The sequence below is a fragment of the Rhinolophus sinicus genome, chromosome 2 (assembly GCF_057876585.1).
Source record: "Rhinolophus sinicus isolate RSI-liver-muscle chromosome 2, RSI-T2T, whole genome shotgun sequence".
Classification (NCBI taxonomy): domain Eukaryota; kingdom Metazoa; phylum Chordata; class Mammalia; order Chiroptera; family Rhinolophidae; genus Rhinolophus; species Rhinolophus sinicus.
The window spans coordinates 152,398,344-152,423,267 of record NC_142502.1 but is presented as its reverse complement, the minus strand read 5'-3'; the positions used below and the strand labels follow the sequence as shown (position 1 = coordinate 152,423,267).

The following is a 24,924-nucleotide window of genomic DNA, read 5'->3' as shown; positions in this document are numbered from 1 at the left end:
CATCACCCTTTTTAGAGTTGAGTTTCTTTGAAATAGTCTTCATTGTCAGTTTATTCTTGTGACACATGGAAGAAAGCAGTATGTCAAATTTCTTATTACTAAGCAATTTATTTTGAAAATATCTAAGTATCTTATCCCTTCTACTCATCTCTAACTTCATGTGCTAGTGGAAGAGCTTGGCAAAACCAAATATCAGTGTGGGTGCATCTGTAATTTTTTCACTTGCTTTCTTATTAACAGCAAGCAGGAATTTTTTAAGCCTCAGAGCAAGTTTTCAAAATGTAAACACTTTCTCTGTTCACCAGTGCTTGGCCAGCTCTGATCTGGTTCACCAATAGGTTGGCCAGCATGTAATTTAGGTCAAGATGTTCTGTACATCACGCCTTTAAGGACCGGACTTTGGGCTGTTTCCTAAGGAAAAATGTAGATAAGTGGTTGTTATTTAGAGTTTATAAGCCGGTTGTTGGCACCTTGTATTATGTCATTCTGCTGAAGATCGTGAGACGTGGCCTGCATCCTGACAGGACCAGACTGCCTTACTTTGATTCTGTTTCCTAGCTTGCAAAACATGACTTCTGTTCAAAAGAAATTAAAATGTCGAAATCTAAACCAAAAAAAAGTGTACAATTCCATTGTTTTAAGTCTTCCCCCCAGTTTTACTGAGATGTGGTTGACAACATTGTTTTAAGGCTACTCACAAGGTTAGCCCAGTTGTTTTAAAGAGCACTCGGTTGGCATGAATGGCACTGATTCTACCTTATTTTCACCACTCTTTCAAGTAGCATCTCCATGAGCTGTGCGGTTGCATTGTACTACTTCCCTGAAATACATATTGCCAGAAAGACGCTGATGCTGTTCATTAACCATAACATTTTAGAGGTGAGCAAGATCCTACAGATTGTTCAGTCTAATCCTTTCATTGTACAGTTGAGTAAAAAAACCAAGCCCTGAAGGAACTGAGTGCCTTGTTCAAATCCACGCAGAGAGTGATTAGGGCTAGAACCCAGGTCTCGTTTTCATTCCCTGTGCCCTTGGCTTGATAATTCTGTCTTTCTCTATTCAGATTGTTCACCTTTCCTCAATGGAATCAAAAACCTCGAGAGTAGGTATTTGTCGGTACCAGCAGTGACATATTAATTTTATTGTTTTTGTCCCCTGGTATATCCTTGGGAATGTACTGTCGGTCTTTCATGTTTTTTTCATATGCTTAAGGGCCAATTTTATTTCTTCTTATGTGAACTGTCTGTTCTTATTTTTCCGTAAAGTTAGTGGTCTTATTTTTATCAAAAGAAGCTGTATATTAGGGGTATTTATCCTTTGTGATATTGATTACAAGCATTTTCCCCAGTTAATCGTTTTCTTTTCACTTTCTCGTGCTATTCTCTGCCATGAAAAAGATTTGTGATTTTTTTTGTAATTGAATATATTGATTTTTGCCCATATTACTTCTTATTTTTGTTTGCATCATAGTTATAAATGTTTTTTCCAGGTTGTAGGTGAATTCATTCATGTTTCTCTTTCAGTACTCAATGATTTTATTTTTACATTTATATTTTTGACCTGTTTGAAATTTATCCATGTGTCGCGTGTAAGGAATGAATCAAATTCTTCCTTCTTCAAGAGCAGGTTTTAAAATTCAGGACTTTATGAAACAACCAAGAGATCTGTTCAGAACGTCTGGACCCACATTCTGTGGTGGAATCAAAGTAGAATACTGAAAGACAATAGTGAGGTTCTGCTCTCCATTTCCAGCTGGTCCTTAGAAAGAACTGGTGCTAACACCAGCCCCCAAGGCCATGAGAATAACCCATGCTCTGGTCCACTCAGGTGTGGCTTCCTCTTCTCCCTCATCTGCTGCTCATCCTTTTGTCCTTAGGGCTCTTACCCTCTGCAACTCTGTGCTGGGTGTGTGGCTTCTTTGTTGCAGACTTTCCTGGGGCATTCATATTCTTCATATTTACAAATGCTGATGCTGAGTTCATGTTTAGTTTGGAATCTCTGTCAATTGATCTTTGCTTACCTCCCTGTTATACTCATTAACCTGAAAAGTGGTCTGTCACTTGTGCCTTTAGAAGTCTCTAACCTGAGTGCTTGTTCATCAGTGTTCTCTCTTGGCAGGCTGTGTTCTCTCTGGTCAGTGAGGGAAAGGAAAGGTTTTATTTTGCTACCTTTTATGAGAAGAGTCATGTTCTTACAGTAATAACAACATGGTAGTGGTTAAAATGTACTGAATGCTTACTATGCGCAAGGCTTACCCCCTCACACTCATGGGGACCGGACAAGAATACTAAAGAAGGCTATTCCATATGTCCACATGTTTAAAAGTTAGATATTGAGGAAGCTATCTACTAAATATGTTCTTTCCTCTTACCTTGTCAAATATGCCTTCATAAAAACCTGGGAGGACAGATTCAAATGCAGAGTTTTTAGATTTTCTTGAGTTCCGTGTCAGAGTGTCACAGTGTGAAGAGAAGTGGCCCCTGCCTCCAGTCTGCCCCCCTTCTCATTCTCCTTACTCTCTCCATACTGTGAAGGGCCTTGCACACAACTTTACGGGCACTCAGCCTATCCATCCAAGCTCCAGGAACATGCTCTCCCACTCCACAAGTAGCTGTCCCTTCAGGTCATCATATGACCTAGGAGAGTACACCCCAGCAAAGCAGTCTAGAAAGACAACCCTGTAAGTAGGCTCAGGGTCACTTGTGCAGGTAATTCCAGGGTCTCGAGTACCTGGAACATGGCCTAGAAAGGGAGGTGCGGGGATGAGTTCTGGTTGGGCATGTCTCCTTGACCCTGCAAAATCTTTGCTCTATAAGAAAAAGGAAAGTCCATAGGGCGCCTTGGGTTTCTTTATATGTATTTAACTCATTCAATGCTTACAACAGTCCTATGAGATAGGTACCGTTTGACAGATGAGGAAGCTGAGGCTTAGAGAGATTTAGTAACCTGCCCAAGGCCAAAAGACTACAAGATGGCAGAGTAGGATTACAATTTGGGCAGTCTGGCTTCAGAACTTGTGTTCTGAACTGAAAGAATTTCCCCACATTCCGTGATGCTTTCTGTGCAGCATTATTAACCCCACCTCAGAACAGAACTCAGGAATTTTCTGTTTGACTATATAAGCACTTAATAAGTTGTTGTTACAGACTTTCTTTATTCTTGGCCATCTCCTGAGCCTCCTTTAGTACTAAACTTAAGGTAGCTCTAGGATACTTTCCAGCTGTAGAGTCCTGTAATTCTTAGGTGAAGATGATTATAATTTCCTAAGTTTGAACAATGTTCTAGAAATTATACCTGAAGGTAACACAATACTGTTCCTGGGCATGACGATTTTCCTCCGTTTTTGTCTTCTTGAGAGAAAGAACTCAGTCAAAAGAGTAGAGTGAAGCAAGCAGCAGCCAGCAAAGTTTATTTGTAAAGGAAATACACTCTGAGCATGGAGCAAGCTGACCCGAGGGTGGGTAGCAGCGTGGCGTTTTATCCTACAGATCCGTTAACCTCCTCCTCCCATTTCCTGGTTTTCTCCTCATTCTGCTTGTCTCCTTCACCCTAGTGTGTTTGTACTAGCCCAAGACTTTGTTCTGGCTACTGGCTTCCGTGGTTCTGTAACAGGATTTTGATGACGCCACTGGGTTACCTGTGGGGACCTCTTAGTTCCTCCTTCTCCTGCTCACGTCCACTTTCCTACCTACTCTATCAATATTACTAATAATTAATAGTAACAATTAGTAATAAAAATTATTCTTATTATTATTCTAGGAAACTACCAACCAGTGAGATTGTTGCACATCTTTAGAGTTCTGAAACACAAATTAACATCTTCCGTGGGAACCTCTCATTGCTCTTATTAGGAAATACTGCAAACATTTTAGAGAGGACACATTAATTTTCCTAAAGAGTCCACCTAGAAAGAATATGTAATGATGTTGGATTGCAGTGATCTAGATCTAACAACTAGATGTTACCCTATTATAATCAACATAAAACATTTAAAATATACTGAAATTATAGCATGTTATTAGCTATATCACTAATTTTTCATGTCCTCTCTTTGATGTTAGAGACCTCATTCAAGTGTTCTAATAGAGGCTTGAGTAGAAAGGAACACTGCGACAGAATTATTACCAGCATCAGAAAAAAAGAATTATCACCAGAGCCAATATTTAGATTAAGAAATATCAGTTGAAGTGCTGACGTTGAAGATGTCTGTACATTGCAAGCTGGTCATCAGTAAACTAGACTTTAGAAAGAGTCATAGCTAGTTACATTTGAAAGACAGATTCTCTGTGGGTATTTAGGAATGCCTTTCAAAATGAGTCCTTTTCAAACATGAGTTAAAGAGACCTTTTCTTACTTATCTGACCTGGTTCTTTTATGTTATCTTTATAGAATAGAGAATATAGAGGAACTCAATAAAAAAATCATGGAAACTTTTCATTGATTTGATCTTCTCTTAGACTGTACTGTCTACTACAGCTCAATAGACAGGACCTCTTTATCTTTTGTTAAAAATGTTTCAAAAGAGATGGGGAAAAAAAAACCTTTAAGTTCTTTTCTCCACAAATGACTGATAATTGCCCATTTCCTTTAGGCCTAGCACTTTATATTTTCTAATGTGACTGGTATAATTTACCCAAAACATGTAACATTCTTATAAAAACATTAAACTGAGGATGACTTCTGGATGGTAGATTAAAACCATGAAATTTAATTTGAAAATCAATCTTTTCCTCTATGAGTAAGAAATAATTTCTGCTCTAAAATGACTGGCATGTAAAGAATCAAATAGAGAGAAATGATTAGTATGTACAAAATACAGGAAATCAACATGCAACAGTTAAGTAAAATGAGTCAAACTTTGTTTTTGTTTTTAATAGCTTTATTGAGATACAATTTACATAACTCAGACTCACCCATTTTAAAGCATACAATTCAATGGTTTTTAGCATATTTAGAGTTGTGCAACCATAGTCTAATTTTAGAACATTTTTATCACTCCCTCCCACAAAAATCTCATAGCCAATAGTAGTAATTCATTTCCCCAACTAGTCATCCTCCACTCTAGAAATCCACTGGTCTACTTTCTGTCTATATAGTTTTCCTCTTCTGAACATTCTATGTGGAAATGGAATTATATAATGCGTGGTCTTTTGTGACTGGCTTCTTTCATCTAAAATAATATTTTCAGGGTTCTGTTATAGCTTGCATCAGTACTTCATTTCATATTCCATTATATGGATACACATATTTATTCATCAACTGATGGACATTTGAGTTATTTTCACTTTTTGGCTATTATGAGTAATGCAATGAACATTTACATACAAGTTTTTGTGTGGATGTATGTTATTTCTCTTGAGTATATGTCTAGAAGTGGAATTTCTGAGTCATATGGGAACTCTAAGCTTAACTTTTTGAGGGAACTGCCAGATTGTTTTCCAAAGCAGGATGCACTTTACATCCTCACCAGCAATGTATGAGGGTTCCAATTTCACCACATTCTCTCTAATGCTTGTAATTGTCGTTCTGATTATAGCCATTCCATCCTGTGTGAACTGACATCTCATCGTGGTTTTGATTTGCATTTCCATGGTGGCTAATAATGTGGAGCATCTTTTCATATATTATTTGTAAGTGTTTTACTTGGTAAAAAACGTGGGCTCTAATTCCATTTGTTGATAATTTGTGAAATATTGTCAATTTTTAGTAGTTAGGTGGTATCTAAGGTGTGACGCTAATGAGGACAAGGCCACAAGGTCAATCTCTAAATAAATTGGTTAGCGTGTATAGAGAAAATAGTGGTTAAACAGCTGCGCTCATATGCCTAACTGTTCAATGGCTCTTGATCTTCCTGTCAACAGGATGTGGATGGATCAACCAAAGGTATGTCCTAATGACACCAAATATCATTTCAATAAAAATACAATTTATCACCAACAGGTATTTTTTTTTCCCTAGCATTGCCTTTTTTTTTAAATTTATTTTAAAAATTTATTGGGGTGACAATTGTTAGTAAAATTACATAGATTTCAGGTGTACAATTCTGTATTACATCATCTATAAGTCCCACTGTGTGTTCACCACCCAGAGTCAGTTCTCCTTCCATCACCATATATTTGATCCCCCTTACCCTCATCTCCCACCCCCAGGTATTTTTTTTAAGAGCAATAACTTATTGTTTTAATAAAATGCCCATTTCAAACATTTTTGAACCATCAGAAAGATACAAATAAGGAAGCAACAAATGGTTCTAAATTTCACTTTTCTAGAAGTAACTAGGTTAGATTTTGTTGAACTGTATTACAATATCTCTACGCAGATACAGTTAGATGCACAGACAGATGGTTGAATGAATAGAAATAATGTCATGAGAGTGGGATCATATTGTATTAACTTTTTAAAAATAAAAAGGTTTCAACTAATTTTACTTGTGTTAATAAAAAGAGGGAAAAAATACTTAAGTGAAACTGAAGAATGAATAGAGAGATCTGCTTCCCATTTAACTGATTTAATGCTCACTCCCATCTTTTTTTTTTTACCATGACTTCTCCATTTCTGATTCTTTTGTTCATTTCTTGGGTGGCTGAATGTCATTGTCAGGTAGTTTTTCAAAAAGGACTCGAGTATGGTAGCAGAAAGTTCTGGTGAATGCCAACATTACTTTTCCCTTTCTTTCTTAGTAAAATATTTCTGATTTTAAATGTACAAACTGCCCCAAGAAAATAATGTCTAGGTCTAGGCTCCCTTGCAGCTAGATGCACTCGAAGTTCTGGCCAATGGGATATAAGCAGAAGTGTTTTATGAAACTTACAGAAAATATCCTTAAAGGAAGGGGATTTACCCATCTATGTTCTCCTTCCCGCTAGCTGGAATGCAAATGTAAACACTGAAGTTTGATCTGTCATCTTAAACCATAAGGTGCTGAATGTAGGATAATAACAAGATAGGAGGATTCTGGGTATCTGACAATTTCTTTAAGTTGCTATACCTCCAGGTTCATGAGAGAGAAATTTCTACCTTCTTTAATGGCTTATTGGGGTCTTTAGTGATTTGTCACTCAATATCGTTGTAACTCACAAGTGGTGAAAAATGCCCTTTAATGTTTGAGAATGTGTGCTTGTTGCCTTTGCACTTAATTTAGCTGGGTGTAATTCTGATGTTACACTTTTCTTCTCCATCAGAACTTGTAGATACTGTCCCATTTTTTTCTGGCATTGGAGATGGCAGTGCAGAAGGCTGACGCCAGCCTGATTTCCACACCCACCTCCATTTGTTGGCTAACGTTCTTAGGTAAATAGCTTCCCTTTATCAACTGAGGATAAACTTCAGTTCCTCCAAGAAGACAGAGTAAATGCTTAAATGTTTCCCTTTCATTACTAGTTGACAGAGATGGCGTAATAGTCCTCTCTAAAGTTGGCAAATGATTTTCAAATATTTATTCATGAAGTTGATTTTGCTAGGATGTACCTCTATGGAGACTATATGGAGATTGGTATACAGTGTACCCCTTTAATCTGCTGATTGAGTTCTTTAATATATTCCTCTATTTTGTTTCTGAATATTTTTTTCTGCTCCCTTTGTTGGCTTCTCTAATTTAGGAATACCAGTGATCTGTATGTTGGGTTAGCTTTGCTCTCTCAGGCATATCTCTAATGATTTTAATCTTCTTGTCTTTTTCCTCTAATTTTTTGTGATAATTTCCAATATTACCTCCATACTGATAATTTGATTTTCCAGTATGTTTTCTGTTGTTTCAAATGTATTCATTAGCTCTGAAACTGTTTATATTTGATTATTTCTTTAGCTTGCCTTTTATTTTTAGCTTTAAGTTCTTGATATTTTGGATTCATATTGTAACTAAGTTCTTCTTTGGTAGAGAATCTGCTTCTTTGACATAAATTTTCTTCTAGATGGGGTTCTTTGTCTATCTTTTGCATATAATGTACCTTTCTTTCAGAACTTTGGTTTGCTTTTACTATGCTCTTAATTTTCTTGTTCCTTATGTTTGATGGGACAGCTCTTTTCAAATCATTTATTCTGATACATTATGTATGAATTCTTTCCACCTTACCTGGGAATGAGTTGATCTTCTCAGAGCTGTAATTGGCTGGCTGGGCATTGCTTTTATCTACTTTTATATAGCCTAGTAGTGAAACAGGGAAGAATAGGGGGAAGGGACTGAGTATAGCCTCTGCCAGGGGACAGACTTTTCTCTTTCTTGAGATCCTATGACATATATATTCCCAGAGCCCATTCCATGCAGCCAAAAGAGTATTTCACTCCTATGTGTTTTGGCTCATTCCCTTGACTCTGCACAGTGCTCTGATGATGGCAGGTCCTGGTGAAATTTTCTATTTCCGATGAAGACCCAAGGTAATAGAGAGTGTCTTCTTCTCTAAAACCACCCCCTCCCTCACCCCAAAACTATACATTTACCCTCTCACGTCACTTTTATAAATTGAAGTATTTTAGTGAGAATTTTCATGTGTTCAACTTACCTTATGTCCTTAACTACTGTTTCTTGAGGCCATTTCCCCAGCCTCATTGTCTAAGAAGCTTGAGGAAAGAAAAATTATATAATTATGCGTTACTTTGCTGTATTTTCTCATTAATTGTTTAATGATAGATTTATGTCTTGGTTTGGAAGGTGTATGGGGTAGTGGTTAATAGGTCTGTAGTTGGACAGACCTGAGTTCGAGTTCTGGTTTTGCCATTTATTGTGTAATCTTGATTACATTACTTATTTTCTCTGGGTTTCAGTGTCCTCACATTAAAATGGAGATATCTGCAATGGGGCCGTTGAAAGGATTAAAAGAGATAAGGAATGTTAAGTGCTCTTTCTCCTTTTCCCGTAGTATAAGAATCTCCTATTTTAACATGCTTGCCCAGAATAAAGACTGCTTCCCAGATTTCTTTGCAGCTAGCGATGGCCAGTAACTAAGTTCAAAAGAATAGAATATAAACAGAAAAGACTAGGGGGTAGCTTTTCAAAACCTTCTTTTTAAAGGCAGCCAATATGTACCTTGTGGCTCTTCTTCTATGAAATGTACTTGGAATGTGCAAATGATGGTTGGCATTCCAGTTTGGACCATGACATCTAGGGATAGCAGAGCAAAATGTTGGCATCCTGGCAGTAGCTTGAGTACTCAAGGGTTTCTTTAAGCAGGACCATCATACTAGGCCTGCACTACCTTCAGGTTTTTATAAACAATAAAATTTTTTTCAAGTTTAAGTCACTGCTATTTTGGGTTTATCACTCACAAGCTAACTTAACCTATCATCTAACCAATTTATTTCATGATTCTTAGTGGTTAAGAACAGACTCTGCAGCTAGATTACCTAAGGTCAAGTGCAGGCTTTGTCACTACTATTGTGTATCCTTGGGAAGTTACTTAGACTTTCTTTCCTTTGGTATCCTCATCTATAGGATGAGGAAATAATAGTATCTGCTTCATAGGATTATTATTGGATGAAGAATCTGTTGTTTAATACATGTAAAACACCATTTACAGTTCCTGGAACACAATAAGTGTTATTTACCATATTAACATGTTGTTGTGAGTTTTATTCTTGCTTGTCTAGATTTCTTAATCTTCAAAGGGTATTGTCAAGCTTTATTTCACACTTTCTTCAAATAGAAGTTAATATATACTGCCATTTGGTAATAATAATTAACATTTATGTAATGCTTTACAAATTAATTCTTTGAACATGTAATTATTTTGTTTCATTTTCCTAACTATCCTGGTGAGGACTGTTATACATGTACTTTCTTATATGAGGAGACTAAAGATCAGAAGATACAGTGATTTGACTAAGGTAACACTGTAAGTGGCAGACCCAGAACTTATTCCTCCAACTCATTTAACTAACAGTACAGTCTGGTGTAGTTATATTAAAGATAACTGAGGAAATGAACATGTTATGTTACATCTATTTCTATTTGTTTATGAGACTCCTTTCAGCATACTTTTGCATTTTCTCAGGAAGATGTCCCTTCCTTTCTGGACCATTGCCACTACCTCTAATGTAGTACCTCAAGCACTACTGCAAGCTTCTAATACTTCATGCTTTGACTACTACTGTTTTTGTTATTCCTCTCTTAAAAAAAAACAAAAACATTTAAATGGCTCTTCATTATTTTAAGGATATAGTACAAACCTGCATGTTCATCTTCATCCATAGTCTAAACTTTCAGGTTTATGTCCCTTCTGAGCTAAATGAATTCTCTCTTGCACCAATTCTATCCAGTGTCTCTAAATCTATGTTTTTCTGTATCTACTCTTTTATTCCATAGACTTATGTAGAATGCTCTTTCAATTTATCATTGCTTGTTATATCTACATTTCTTATTTCCTCCATGAAGTCTTTCCTAACATTAGAGCTGGTAAAGCTCTTCACTGCTAAATTCTTATGTAGAATTTATCGTCTCTATATAACTTATTAGCACTGTTTTATGGTGTGGCATTATTGGTCATCTATATTTTTACTTAGGTCTCAAATCTTTTTTCAGGCCATGTTATTTATTTTTTAATTTATTTTTGGTAGTGCCCTTATTGTCTAGCACAGTAACACTTCACATATATGTAGATTCTCGTTTCCTTAAAAAGAACGATGAAACCAGTTATCCTCTTCATTGCTGCTGACAGCAATTGCTCATCCATACTCTGGCACTTCTAATCTTCCTGAGGCTTTCCTACCTTTCAGAAGGCTGTATTAAAGCTTGAGATAGTTAAAGAACTGAGTAAAGGATTACACTGAAAGAAAGGAAAGGAAAGGAAAACAGAAAAGGAAAAGGAAAGGACATGCTCCTAATGTCCCTTCTGTCATCCTCTTGGCAGCCTTTTCATCACCAGGCTTTTGAAATCTCTTTCCACAGGTCACGTGTGGCCACAACAGCGTACTTCAGTACACAGTGGAATTCACTAACTTTTGGTAGGAGAAACGCCACCGACTTTTGCATCTTAGGGCCAACGATCATTGTTCATGGTTTGCACACCTTCCTATTTCCAAAATCTAGTTTATTCTTAAATACCCAAGTCCTTTAACTTACGATGAGGCTTATAGAAGGGAAGGCACTGGTTTTTAGATAGGGCAAAGGGAGATAAAATCCTCAGCATTTTTCTTAAACTTGGCACACACGCACTTTAACAGATTAAAATCCATCTGAATAAAAAAGGAAAACTGGAATATGAAACAGATTTGGACTTGAGTCAGCTACAGTAACTCTCACAGACTAGGGCAGAAAAGAATTCTCTAGGTGGGCAAATCCATCGCTCATCTCCATAGATACACACTCAGGCCGGCCTGCGGCCTCTGTCACTAGGGAACGAAGGGCACTGGCAAGAAGTCGCCCCGCGTGCGCCTTCTTCTGTTCAGCTGGAGAACTGCAGGCACCGCGGATGCTGGTAGCTGTCACTTGGCGGCCCCCTCTGGGTGTGCGGAATCCTGGGACTTGTGGACTGGCTCTGTCGGCTCTCCGCCTGAGCTGGTGTTGAGAGGACTACACTTCCCAGGATGCTTCAGGGGAAGGGGCAACCTAGGCCGGTAAAGGGAGGGGGCATCCCCAGAGCCCTGGGGCGTAGCCGTTTCCAAGTGCACTGAGTGATCTCGCCTAGTAACCGCCCGCCGTTCCCGAAAGCTGCGTTGTGGCCCCGCCCCTTGAGCCCGGGCTGGAGGGAGAACCTGTCTCCGCGCACCCCAGTGACGAAGCCAATCCCTGGGTGCGGGAGGCGGGGAGGGGAAAGCAGGCAGAGGATTTTGTTCACCCATGAGAGATCCTGGACGTGCTGGCGGCTCCCACTCCGAGCAGAGAGGTTAGAGACAGAGAGAGTGGGGATGATCCACGGGCGAGGCTGGATCGGGTGTCCAGGACACCGCCACCGCGACAGTTAGCGCTGGCCAGGGTGTCCCTGGGGGCCGGCATCCCTTGGACCCGCAGCAGTCGGGGTGTGTGTGTGTGTGTGTGTGTGTGTGTGGTGTGGTGGTGGTGGTGGTGGTGGTAGTGGTGGTGTGTGTGTGTGTGTGTGTGGTGGAGGGGCTCACGGTCCTCAGTGGTTGGTTCTGCGGGCATCCCTGCCCCACGGCAGGCTAGAGGCGGGACCCTTGAGCCCGAAGGACCCAGTTGCTAGCGCAGACCTGTCTGGGGAGAGGTACACGATTTTTGCCACCTGTTAATTATTTAATTTCTTTTTGACCATGAGCGTCTGTAGGTAACGCTTGCCTGCCTCCAACTGCCCTAGTGTCTCATTTCCTCCGATTCGGAAAAATCTTTTATGACGCTTGCAATTGGAGTTGGTGATTAGTGAGAACTGCCAAGTTCTTTATGGTTTTCTCAGCCAAGATTGGGTTCATGGAAGATACGAATTTTAAACACATACACGACAACTAAACGGAGCATCTGAAAAATGACCATTGCATGTTCACCCTGGCTTAATGGGGAAACAGCCAATGTTCTTTCAAATCATATCAGCAACCACCAGTCAGCAGCATTTAGGACATATTTCATATCCTTAAGGAGGTGGGTCTGGTGGGGGGAAAGGGGAGTAGTTGACAACTGAAAAAAAAAAAAAAAGAAAAAAACTTGGTTTAGTTTGGGGATCATTTTCTTGGACTGGGTGACTTATGCAAAAAATCTGTTTCTTTCTTCCTTGCTCTTGCATCCTGGATATAGACTGTCAGTGTCGGATCCAAGGATGGTGATGGCAAAGCTTAGCCGGTTTCCCTGTCAAATCAAAGCTGTCACAGAATAAATCTCGCTGCCTGCTGCGAAGCCCCCCGCGCACTGCAAACTTCAGTGAGCAAACTGGGTAATCAGTGGTTGGATATGCAGATCCCTGATTTAAAAGGCGGGGTGACCCCCACAAGAACCTCTCCCGGGGGCCGAAGCCCGCAGGTGCAGTGAGGCGTGCGCGCGGGTGCTGGCACCCCCGAAGACGCCTGGCCCGCGGAGAGCGAGCCGGGGCACCCGGCGGGATCTGGCGGCCGCGCACCGGCGGCTTGTCTCCCGCGGCAGCGGCGGCGGCGGATGATGGTGGTGACCGGCGCCCTGGGCTGTGTCTGTGCGTCGCCGCGGAAATCAGCCCCCGGTGCTGCACACTGAGCCCTTGCAGGTCCTCCGCAGCCCGAGCCTTCGCGAGGACAGACCCGGCGCAAAGGGGCAGCGCGGGGGGGCCGGGGGGCGACTGGGGTAGACTTATCATGGCGGATCGGACAGCTCCCAGCTGCCAGCTGCGGCTGGAGTGGGTGTACGGGTACCGGGGTCACCAGTGCCGCAACAACCTGTACTACACAGCTGGCAAGGAGGTGGTCTACTTTGTGGCTGGGGTCGGGGTGGTTTACAACACCCGCGAGCACAGCCAAAAATTCTTCTTGGGACACAACGACGACATTATCAGGTAAGGAAGTGGCCTGGGGCGGTGGGGAGGGGTTGAGTGTGGAGGTGGGAAGGCGGGGAGTTGGGGGAGAAGGATGACCAACCAAGCTTTCCTGGGGTCAGATGTGGGAGCCCCACAGAATAAAGGATTCTCTCTGGAACCGCATGGAATACAGAAGCGCTGCTGATTCTGAAGCTAGGGCAGAAACAGGGTTGGGGTGCAGGTGGGGAGGGAGAGATTCTCTGTATTCCTCCGGAAAGCTTTTGAATCTCTAAGGAGTTGAATGTCCTGAGGCTTTTTCGGTGTTTATTCCTGCTACAAGTGGAAGGATCCTGGGTGACTATCAAACACTTCTTCCTTCCCTAACTAGGTAAATGTAAGAGCAGTAACCTGAACTGTGGCTTATCATCTTTGGGAGGCTTCACACTAGGTTCCTCAGCAAGCAAGAGGATTAAAAAATTTTTTCTTTTAAAAATTTTGCTACAGGTAATTTGGAATCATCATTCCAGTTGCTTTGAAACTGGGAAATTTCTTCTGCAGTGGGTGGGGAGTTTGTTCTCTAATATTTCACTTGGCAGTGTTTTAATGCCAAAAAGCTTATTTATACACTAAATGGATGCTTCCACAACATTGCTGAGGTTACAAAAGGCTGGCAGCTGCTGGACCACAAAATCCAACCAGCCAACCCGCAGAATGACCAACATTTGGTAGCGGATGGCCAGGGCTGACTAGAACACCATTGGATGAAGTCATTGTAGGAATCCTCCCTATTAAATTGTAGAGGGGCATATTTTGATTCTTAGCCTTGTCCTCTTATCTTTGGACCAGACACATTTTTCCCCCCAGCACTTGTTAGCTTCTTGTGTGACCACCAAGGTGTGGTCCAGATCCTGTTCACAGGGAATCCCTTTGAGCCTTCCGCAGGTAAGGAAGTTGTCCATAATATGGGAGCTTCAGAACACAGGGGAAAATAATTTGCTGAGGACGGACTACAACTGACAGAGACCATATTTGTACCTTCCACACTTGTGTGTTCATTGGTGTAGGACAACTTCTATCACGTTTTCAGAATATTGCCACTTGGGCTCTAAGTTTGCCTTTCATAATAAAATAAATGGTTAAGTGGTATAATGTTAGTGGTCTTAATTTCTCCCTGGGGAGAATGATTTAAAAGACTCCTTCCCCCTTCCCCCCTTCGACTAGTGTGCTTATTCCAGAGCTTTTTTTCTTCATGAGACCTAAATTTGAAAAATTTAGTAAAAACTTAATAGTTGCAGATACAGCGAGATATAGTTTTTTAAAATCTTGACTTTTTTAAGATGAAGATTTTGAGGACTAGGAGCTCTACTGTTCTCAAGATTTGGTGGAACTGATATGTAAAACTTCATGTTGCATGTGACAGAATAGTTCTTCTCTCCCTGATATGGCAATGGTTGTGAATGGAGCATCCTTACCTAGTTCTGTCCTGCAGATTTTGCTTCTCTCATTGCCTGGCTGATTATTAAAGTCACAGGAGCAAGTGATTAACAGTGAGTTGTGAAAAGGTTAGATATTTAAAAATTTAAACCCATTATGTTTTTGCTCTTTCTTAATGCAGTGTTTTCCATTACACCATCAACATAAGATGTAGTCCTTTAGGGGAAGGGAGAGAGTGGCGATTAAACAGAAAATTCCCTGGGGGTAAATAATGTTTCTGTGACAGTTCACTTACCTACTTTGAGGCTCTGAACTCCTAATCTTAATTTTTTCTCTAATAGGAAAAAAAATGACATGCACTGTTGAAACTGAAGGTGAGAAGAGGGTGGAGTTGCAGTAAACTGCTGTTATGACTGGCAGCTGGGCTAGTGGGGATGTGATGATATCTGGCTTAAAGAAACACTCAGATTTGAGGAAAAGATGAAGTTATTTGTATAACTGGGTTTGCAGGGAACCTCACTTGAAAAGCAAAACAAAGACAATTTAGTTTTTGGTCTATATGTTAGGGTTGTTACATATTTACACTGAAAGGTGACATAATAGTAAGCCTGCCTTCAGAGAAAGAACTTTATTGCTAAATTTCCATATTTGGTTGGGTCTGAGTATGTATAGGTGAGCAGAGTTCTTTAATATTCATGTATGTCTTTGCACGTAGGAATAAATTAAGTCCAATAGATTAAAAAAAATACAAACCACAGATCATTATGTAATTAGAGCTGTAAAATTAGAATGTTTATACTGTTATTTTGCTTTATCTTATTTTGTAAATATTTTTCCTGGTGAAGGCCGTGCATAAACCGTAATTGTTTTTATCCTTAGTATGCGGGACTCTTATGTGTCATTTCTTTCATAATTTGAATCCCAGAAACATTAAATGTTTGAAATTAATATTGTAAAGTGTTGGGAATATTTATGTATTAACTGTGTATAGGAAAATTGTACTCTTTTATCTTTATGAATTTCCAGTCATTTCTGTGTATTGCAGTTTTAGACTACTGATTTTTCACTTAAAATATTGAATTTGTCATTAAAGGAGAAGGACTGTAGCTAAGGTTTTAGTGCAAAAATGTTTTGTTTTCTTGGGGAATCATTACATGCATATAAAACTTCTAACCCTGACGCCATCAAATGAGATAACGTAAGTAATTGTCCAGTTAGCTTTTGCGTTAGTTTGAAAGATACGCTCATGATGCATACATTTCCTACTGCCTTACTTATTGTGCCACTTTCCCTAGAGTATTAACTAGAAAGCAGCCTAACAAATATTGGTATCGCACTCCATTTTAGAAAACCATGTGGGCTCTGAGATCAGGATGAAACTTAATAATACTGTAGGATTAAGCAGAGCTCATTAGAGCTCAGCATGTGTGTCCTCTTGATTTGACAGACTATGTGTTTAAGTCAGATTTTTTTAAAAAAAATGTTGATATGTGAAGCATAATGTGGTTGGTTGGATGTGGAGTCTTAATTTTATTTTCTTGCATGATTACTCTTCAACACAGATAATAGATTTGAGGATGATGCCCTATTTTAGCCCTGATAACATTGCAACATGACAAGTAAATACCTAAAGCCGTGTTTGCTATTGGGTGAACAACAGGACTCAATTCAGGGTTGGAAGGCAAGGACACAGAGCTTGGTATAATTGCTAACTTGGTTTCTACTTCAAGTAGCAGAACATGACAGAGAAAAGGAGTAAATAAAAGAAAAGGTCATGAACACATTTGCTGTCTGTCACCTCCCTTCCATTTTCACTGGGATTTAGTTGTGGCATTCATCTTATTACTCCGGATCTCTATGTTGCTACTGACTGGTTCCCTGGCTCCATTTTCTTTTCGCTCACTTTTCAGCTCTGTTACAGGGAGGTTTTTCTGCAGTACTGTTTCAGGGGAAAGGGCACTGACTTTGACCTCACACACACTTAGTATGAACCTCACTCTGCCTTTCACTGAAGGCACCTTCAGTGAGTGGCTTGACCTCTCAGTGCCTTGTTTATTTGTGAAATGGGGGTAACGATTCCTAAATTGCAGAATTGTAACTATTAGAAATAATGTATGCAAATGTTTAGCATGGAGCCTGGCCCTTCGTTGAAGCTCAGTAAATGTTCTTAATGGTAGTAGTAGTATTTAATTAAACACACACGCATATATCAAAAACAAAACAATGATTCCTTGTTGCCCACAGGCTGAAGTTCAAATACCTTAGCTTTCAATTCTTTCTGGCCCTAACCAACCTTTCTACCCTACTTTTTCTTTTTTTTTAAAAATCATAAATTGTTTGCTTTCCACTTGCCATATGATAAGATCACTGTTCTTTCCTACCTCATACTAGAAAGATTTATTTCACTCTCTTCCCCCTGGCCCCCCTCCTCCCCAATGGTGTAGTGGTGGGAGCAAGGGCTTTGGTGTTAGAGAGACCTGAGTTTGAACCTAGATCTGCCACCAGTTGGGTGACTCAGGCAACTTGCTAACACTCTGAGTCTCAGTTATCATCAGTGCAACAGCGAATCATCTGTAAAATGGGTGTTTTAAAGGTCTTGAGCTTGTGGAGACTACATACAAGGTGACCCACAGTGTTTGCCAAATAGTAAGTGCCCACCACAGGGGGCCTGTTTGTATCCATATCCTGCATGGCCCCTTCTGCTTCAGTCTCACCTCTCCTGTGAGACTTTTTACTATCCTTAGATGAAAGGGTGCCTCATGCTCCTAAAGTTTTGCATCTTTCATGACCAATGCTGCTCACTTAATAGGTATCACTTAGTGCCATTCTTTCATTCTGAATATTTTCATTTGTAAGTGTATATAAGATTCTTGAGACTGAGAATGAATTAATAACCGGAGCCAACATTTCCCGCATGCAGACTCAGTGCTAAATGTGTACACAGATTTATCGCATCCATCCTCTCAACAACCCCATGGCATGGTACTATTATTAGCCCCCGTTTACTGGTGAGGAAACCAAGGCACAGGGAGGTTAAGGATCCTGCCCACGGTCTCTATTTAGTAGACTGTAGAATGGGAATTGGAACCCAAGTGGGTCAGGTTCCAAATCCCAAAGTCATTGCTTCACTGCTTTACAGACTCTCATTTTTCTCAGTCACTGTAGCCCTACCACTGTGCTTGTTTCTAACCAGAACTTAGTAAGCTACTCGCTCCTTGGAACTCTGTTTATCAACTCCATGCTTTAATCAAGAGCATTTGAAGTAGATTGCTAGAACTCAGTCTAGAAATGGAACCGTGTTCAATTTCACTTGAGAATCACCATTGGCTTTGAAACAATGATCTCCTAGACATATTTAAAATAAAACTTTTAAGTCTCGTTGTGACATGGCTAAAATAATCTGGTGCTGCAAATGGAATTGAACATTTTAAGAGAGGATCTCACAGCTATCGTTGGACCAGGAGTATTGGGCAAACAGGTTCATGTGAAGGCCTGGAGATGTGCTTTCATCTTCTTTAGTCCCTTGATGAGTTTGAAATTGGGAAACATGGGGGTAACTATAAGGAGTCAAACCCATATTGAGTTGAGTGCTCGCTTTGTATCAGATGTTATATATATTGGGGGTGTCAAAAACGTGTATACAAGTGGACACTTTGGTCAACGTTGCTCAAGCAGTAGTTCACCGTAATCATAAGTGTCTGGATGCTGATGGTAACCACTTTGAGCACCTCTTGTCATTGCAAAAGTCAAATGTGACTTGTACTAATCTTTTGTTATCGGTATATATTGAGTATTGCAATTTTAATACAGTTTTCCTTTCTTAAAATGTGTATACATTATTTTGGCACTCTCTCTGTATATGTATTCTTTCTCATTTGCTAATTCGTCAAAAACTCATTTCACATCTAGAATGTACCGGGTGCAGGGGGTACATCAGGAACATGACTAAGTTCTGCCTTCATTCTGGTGGGGGAGGCCAACAATGAATGAACAAGAACAAAAGGTGAGTATAGATTATGATAAATACTGAGAAGGGAATGATCATAAAGAGGAACTGAATGGGGTGGGAGTGTGGGAGCGACCTTACATAAGGTTTCCAGAGCAGCTCTCTAGGGAGATGGCATTTAAGCTGAGACCTAAAGGATGAGAAGGCAAAGATAACTGAAGATGCAATGACAGAGGAGAGGTTACATGCAAATGCACCAGGCTGGGAAAGAGCTTGGTGTGCCCAGAATTCTGTATAGATACTGAGAGAAAGGTCATCGTAATTCTTATCCAGGTCATTAATGCCTTATGGGTTTGGGCACCATATGTCCTAGATTTCCCAGGACAGCCATAAATATTCCATGTAGTTATTGTTATGGGTGCTCTTGTTCTGGTCATATCATGGACCTCTATTTTAAATTCAGAATACATGACCATGTTATTATTTTAAAAATATGCTTACTATAATGGGTTGTATCAAAGCTTGAAAAACATTGCACTGGAGTATACTCTCCTACAAAGAATGATACTAGCTCTACCGCCAACAGTCAATTTGAGCATAGATTATATTGTGGTAAGTGAAAAACTGTCCCATGGCAATATCTCGAAGCAGGGCTGTCCTAGGGCCTCCCCTACTGACACGGAGGTGGATCTGAACGCCTCTGCAATGTGGGTGACATTTTTGCCCCCAGAAAAGAAAAAGGAAGCAGCTGGGAAGGCTGACTTGCTGGCTCTGCTTCCAGAACTGACTCTTCCTCACCAGACTGGAGTCACTCAGAAAGCCATCCCTTACCTAGAGGACTACACGTCTTCAGACGTCAGGCTCCTCTTGTAGGTTTAACTGGAGTTTGTCATGTGTGGATTGGTCTTAAATGTAACTAAAGTGCTTAAGAGCAAACCGTTCTTCTCATAATGTCACTGTGAATAGGAGTCAGTAAGGCAGCTGTGAGTCCTGACATTGTGCATTTCTAACCAGCTCCTAAGGGGTGCTGACACTGCTGGTCCCCACGCCACTCTACACAGCAAGAATGTAGGTATGTTTCAGAGCTCAGTAGACCAGTATTTTTTTTTTTTTCAACCCAAAAGATGTTGCCAGCTAGTGAAATAGACTTTTAATTTTAAAGCAGGCACTGGTTGGAACAAGTTAGGGAGACGGTGAGCCTGTCCATGTGGTCAGTGGAAGAGCATGTCCGCGGCCTCTGTGGAGACATAATCTCTTGAGTGTGTACCCAGGAGTGGAGTTGCTGAATCATATGGTAACTGTAGGTTTAACTTTTTGATGTATTGCCACATTTTTTTCCAAAGCAGCTACACCATTTAACAATCTCATCAGCATTTGTATGAGAGTTACAATTCCTCCACATCTATGCAAACACTTGTTAAGTGTCTTTCTCTTTGAAAGTTATAGCCATCCTACTGGGTATGAAGTGGTATCTCATTGTGGGTTTTATTTGCATTTCCCTAACAACTAATAATATTGATCACGTTTCATAAATTTATTAGCCATTTGTATATCTTCTTTGTAGAAAATGTCCTCTCAGATCCTTTGCCCATTTTAAATTGGTTTATTTGTCTTCTTGAGTTGTAAGAGCTCTTTATATGTTGTGAATATAAGCACCTTATCTGATATACTATTTGCAAATATTTTCTCCTATTCAATGAGTTGTCTTTTCATTTTCTTGATGGTGTTCTTGGAAGCACAAAAGTTTTAAATTTTTGATGATGTCCAATTTATTTTTTTTTCTTTTGTTGCTTATCCTTTTGGTGTTATATCTAAGAAACCATCGCCTAATCCAAGGTCATAAAGATTTATTCCTATGTTTTCTTCCAAGAGTTTTTATAGTTTCAGCTCTAACATTTAGGCAGATGATCTATTTTGAGTTCTTTCTATATTATGTGAGGTAGGGGGTCCAGCCTCATTCTTTTGCATGTGAATATCCAATTGTCCCAACCCCGTTTGTTTAAAAACTTATTGTTTTCCATTGAATTGTCTCGGATGTCTGCAGTCTTTGAATTCCCCTAGCAGGGGACCCATTCCTCTCATACAGAAGACACTGAACATATCGGGACTCAGAAATAGAAACAATCATTAAAAAGATCAACCTGAAAGGAATAGAAGTACAAGGTTTCGGTTGCTAGCCCATATTTGTAAAGATGCTGTTAGGTCCTATGAAGGATACATAGATTTTTGTATATTTAAAGAATATAACCATTTATACTTTGAGGAGCAAGTGCAGTATTTAGTAACTGCTGGTTTGAGGGACAGTCTAGATATTGGCTTTATTTACTTCCAAACAGTCTTGTTTTTTAAAAACGAATTTACAGCCTTCAGCCTTGCTGCTGGAGTCAGATCTATTGACGCAGCGGAGGGGGTGAAGGCGGTAAGGAAAGCAGGGGGAGTGGTCAGAGAGGGTGTCCCTTGACCTCGACTCCTTTATCAGTTCATTTCTGGATGGCCTCAACCCAGGAGCTGAAGGATTCCAGGATGGCCCACTGGTTCTCTGCGATTCCCTTTCCCTTCAGCACGAAGGAAGGGCATGACAGGCCAGCTCTACCTCCCAGAAGAAAGACGCTTTCTCTGGACTGGTCAGAGATATTAGACTGAAATAGAAATAGGCTGGTCATAGAATTAGTCTAAGGTTATTGAGAATTATTTTAAGGCCTGAGGATCATAAGGTGCTGAGACTCTTTTGGATTCAATTATAGGGAGTATGGCTGGCCTCTCAGGCGCTGCAAGATGCACAGGCAGCTAGTCCTTTTCTATTTCTTTTTCTTGCAAGGACTTACATCTCTGTTTCTCTCTCAAATATTTTTGTTTTCCTTTGATTGGAGACTGGCTTCTTCACTTAATGATCCATTTTACATTATTCTATTTCTTTTTCTTGCAAGGACTTACATCTCTGTTTCTCTCTCAAATATTTTTGTTTTCCTTTGATTGGAGACTGGCTTCTTCACTTAATGATCCATTTTACATTATCCTCACACACACAAAAAGAAGTCTGTCTCAGCCCCTCAGCACACATGGCTATGTGGCTTGGTCCTGCAAAGCCAATCGAATCGATGTTTTGAGTCTTAATTCCAAATGGATCATTAAGTTAAGAAATCACAAGCAGTTCTTGAGTGTCTGCTATGTGTCGTAACACTGTGCTAAGCACTGGGGACCCAACAGTGGACAATATGCATCTCCTGTCAAGGAGCTTATAATCATGAGTGCAATATTCATAAATAAATGAGCAGCTGGATGTGGTGTGTGCAGTTCTATCATAGTTAGCCCAAGGTATTTGAGAGCCCCAGGGCATACACCTAATGCATTCATGGGAGGGGTGGTGGTCAAGAGAAGGCTTTCTGGAGGAAGGAACATCATTAGATTTAGGCTCTGGGCTGCTCGCCCTGACTGCAGTGTGGATCATGGAGTGTTGGAGAGAAAGTCTGGAGATGCTTGAAGTAATCCACATGGGGATTATGGTAAGCAATGAAAATATTCTGGAGAGTCTAGATTCCTGGTGACTGGGTGGATATAGGTGACTGGGGAGAAGGAAGGTATACGGTAATGATCAAGTTTCTGGCATAGTCAGTGGTGGTCATCATTCACTGAAATAGAATTAGCAATAGGTTCAAGGTCAAGGGGTGATGAGTTCAGCTTTGAACATACATACATACTTGGGTGTCTGAGGGACATCCAAGAGATGATTATACACATATATGGCTCTTCTTGCTCAAGAGAGAACTGTGGGAGTTGCAGTGAGTGTGTAAGTGTAACTGAGATAACCCAGAGAGCATATGCAGCAAAGAGAAGAGGCCAGGGTTAGCGTTCTGAAGAAGACGGACTTTTAAGAGATCAGCAGAGAAAGAGGTGCTTGTGAAAGATGGACGAGTCACAGGGGGATGAGGAAAACCAGAGGAGCTGAGTGCCCCAGAAGCCAAGAGCAGAGAGCATTAAGGAGACCCTCAGCAGTATCAGCAGAGGATAACAAAGTAAGTCTGGAAAAGGGCCCTGTGAATTTAGCGATGTGAAGGTCACTGATGTGTTGCTTTTACTACATAGACACTGGGAATGATTATTTTTGTCTGGGTTGTACTTTTATCTGGGTTTTAAACTTTCTGTTACAGCAGTTAGAATTCCAAGGGTCATTTCCTCTTAGCTTTACGTTTCTTCTTACAACTCCTTTATATATTTTGCTCATGCTCCAGTGAGTTTTATGCTGCAGTGATAGTAAGCAGTCATCTCAGCTTAATGACTTTTATCCCTAGCAGACTGGAGCTTTTTTTTTTTTGGACAATAGGAGACATTGTTATAGAGGTTGCTTCCAGAGGTAAAAAGCCTTCCAGGCCTATTATTCTGCATGCACAGTAGACAGGAACACAGTCACTCTGACCAGACCATGTTTATCTATGTGAGAGCCTGCCCTGCTGCTGACAATGAATTCACAAGCCATCCTTCTTGCCTTGAAGGACATTCAGTTTTTAGTTTATATGATAAAATATGAGGAGGAGGTATACATTCTTGAATGCGTTATCTTTATTTTCTTCCCAGAATGTCACTTGGATTTCTATACAATCTGTAGGAGAAATGTGAGAAGATGTTCAATTAAATAAACACGTGTCCAGTGCTTACTATGTAAACGACAGCGTGAACGCAGGCCAGAGTGATGACAGTTATCCAAGAGGAAACCCTGAGTGCCTGTCATGCCTTCCCTGTTGCATCTCCATCATCCAGTGATTCCCAAGTACAGTTGATCATGTCCTCGCTCTCTTGCTGCTCCGTCCCTAGTTTGCACCTCTGGTAACTTTTGTTGGGACCGTTCCAGTGGCCTCCTAACTGGTCTTCCTGCCTCTGGCATCACTCCGCTAGTCAATCCTGTCTGAAAATCTGGCTAAACTTTAAACAAACACAGATTTATGAGCCCACTCCAAAATATTCTGATTCAGTAGTCTGGCTACAAGCCCCCAAAATCTATACTTTAAAGATATTTTCTATAGAAATATAAATAGGTGTATATAAATCTGTGCACACACCCACATACACACACCCACGTTCACACTCAACTTGCTTGCTCTGTCCATTGAGAGAACTGATCAGCAATGACACACCAAGCCCTCAGAACTTTAGAATGGTTTCTAAATACGATTCTCCACAAAAAAGGATCAGGACTTACAAATATTAAAAAGCAAAAAACAAAAAAACTGATTCCTGGTGCCTGGGGCAGGAAAACACAAGGTAAGTCTGGAATAGTTTGTTGTGTTAGGAAGTATAGTAGTGCTCAGAGAATTAGGGAAGATACTAACATGTCACAAGAGCCAGCTTGAGGGGACTTCTACTAACCACATCTGGGATAATTTGAGCGTGAATTGTAATGCATTGAATACAATAAAAGTCCAGGTATCTATAGTAATATAAATAACTAATGGGAAGAAGAGAAAGCTCTTCCTTGAACAGAAGGTCAACTCTTAGCTATAGATGGAATGATGGAATTAGAAACTCAAAGGCTGTTATAACTAGTAATGAAAGTTTGTTGAGGAACATGATATTTACATAGGACTTTGCCACAAGATACTTATTAATTTTGAAGAAGAAACAGTAACTACAGTGGAGAAATCTGGCAGACACCACCTTAACCAAATGATAGAAGTTAACATTCACAGTAATGGAACAAACCAAGTCATTAAAATATTAGTTCTCCAGTGGTTCTGGGTTTTGGAATCCCTGCACTATGCTAGCACTGGGGTTAGCCTTTGAAAGTACAGATCTGGACTGTTCCTGCCCCGCTTAAAAAGTCCTGCTGGCTCAGTTGCTTCTGCAATGGACATGAAACACTTGTGCATGGCCCCACCCTCCCTTTTTCCCATCATCTCCTCCCACAATTCTGTTCCTTCCCTCCCCCTCACTTTGTTCCCGTCACACCATACTCCCTGCAGTGACTCAGATGGTTTCCTCTCTGTGTTACTGCATGCTGCCTAGCATGTCCTGTGCTGTTTGTCTGAGGGGTAGATTCACGTTATCTAAGAGGCAACTCCAGCACACCATTTCTGTAGATTTCTTGATTTGTTGAGGCAGTCAGTGTCTCTTTCCTTAGTCACCCCTACTCCATACCTCTCTTAAAGCACTTCTCACATTATGCTATAAATTTCCATTTGTGTGTCTCCCCAC

General features: G+C 40.4%; 1 protein-coding gene across 3 annotated transcripts in view; it reads left to right on the top strand.

The window, feature by feature from the left end:
- Positions 1–11,565: 11,565 nt before the first annotated feature.
- EML6 (EMAP like 6) overlaps positions 11,566–24,924 on the top strand; it is a 230,877-nt gene continuing 217,518 nt past the window's right edge. For 2 of the 3 annotated variants that reach the window (XM_074331992.2, XM_074331990.2), the window contains exons 1-2: positions 11,566–11,816; positions 12,674–13,397. In XM_074331992.2, coding sequence (XP_074188093.2) covers positions 13,201–13,397 — 197 coding nt within the window. In that variant the 5' untranslated portion in view covers positions 11,566–11,816; positions 12,674–13,200. Of the gene's footprint in view, positions 11,817–12,023; positions 12,521–12,673; positions 13,398–24,924 lie in introns of those variants that run through there. The other variant, XM_088796163.1, reaches the window with a different exon arrangement.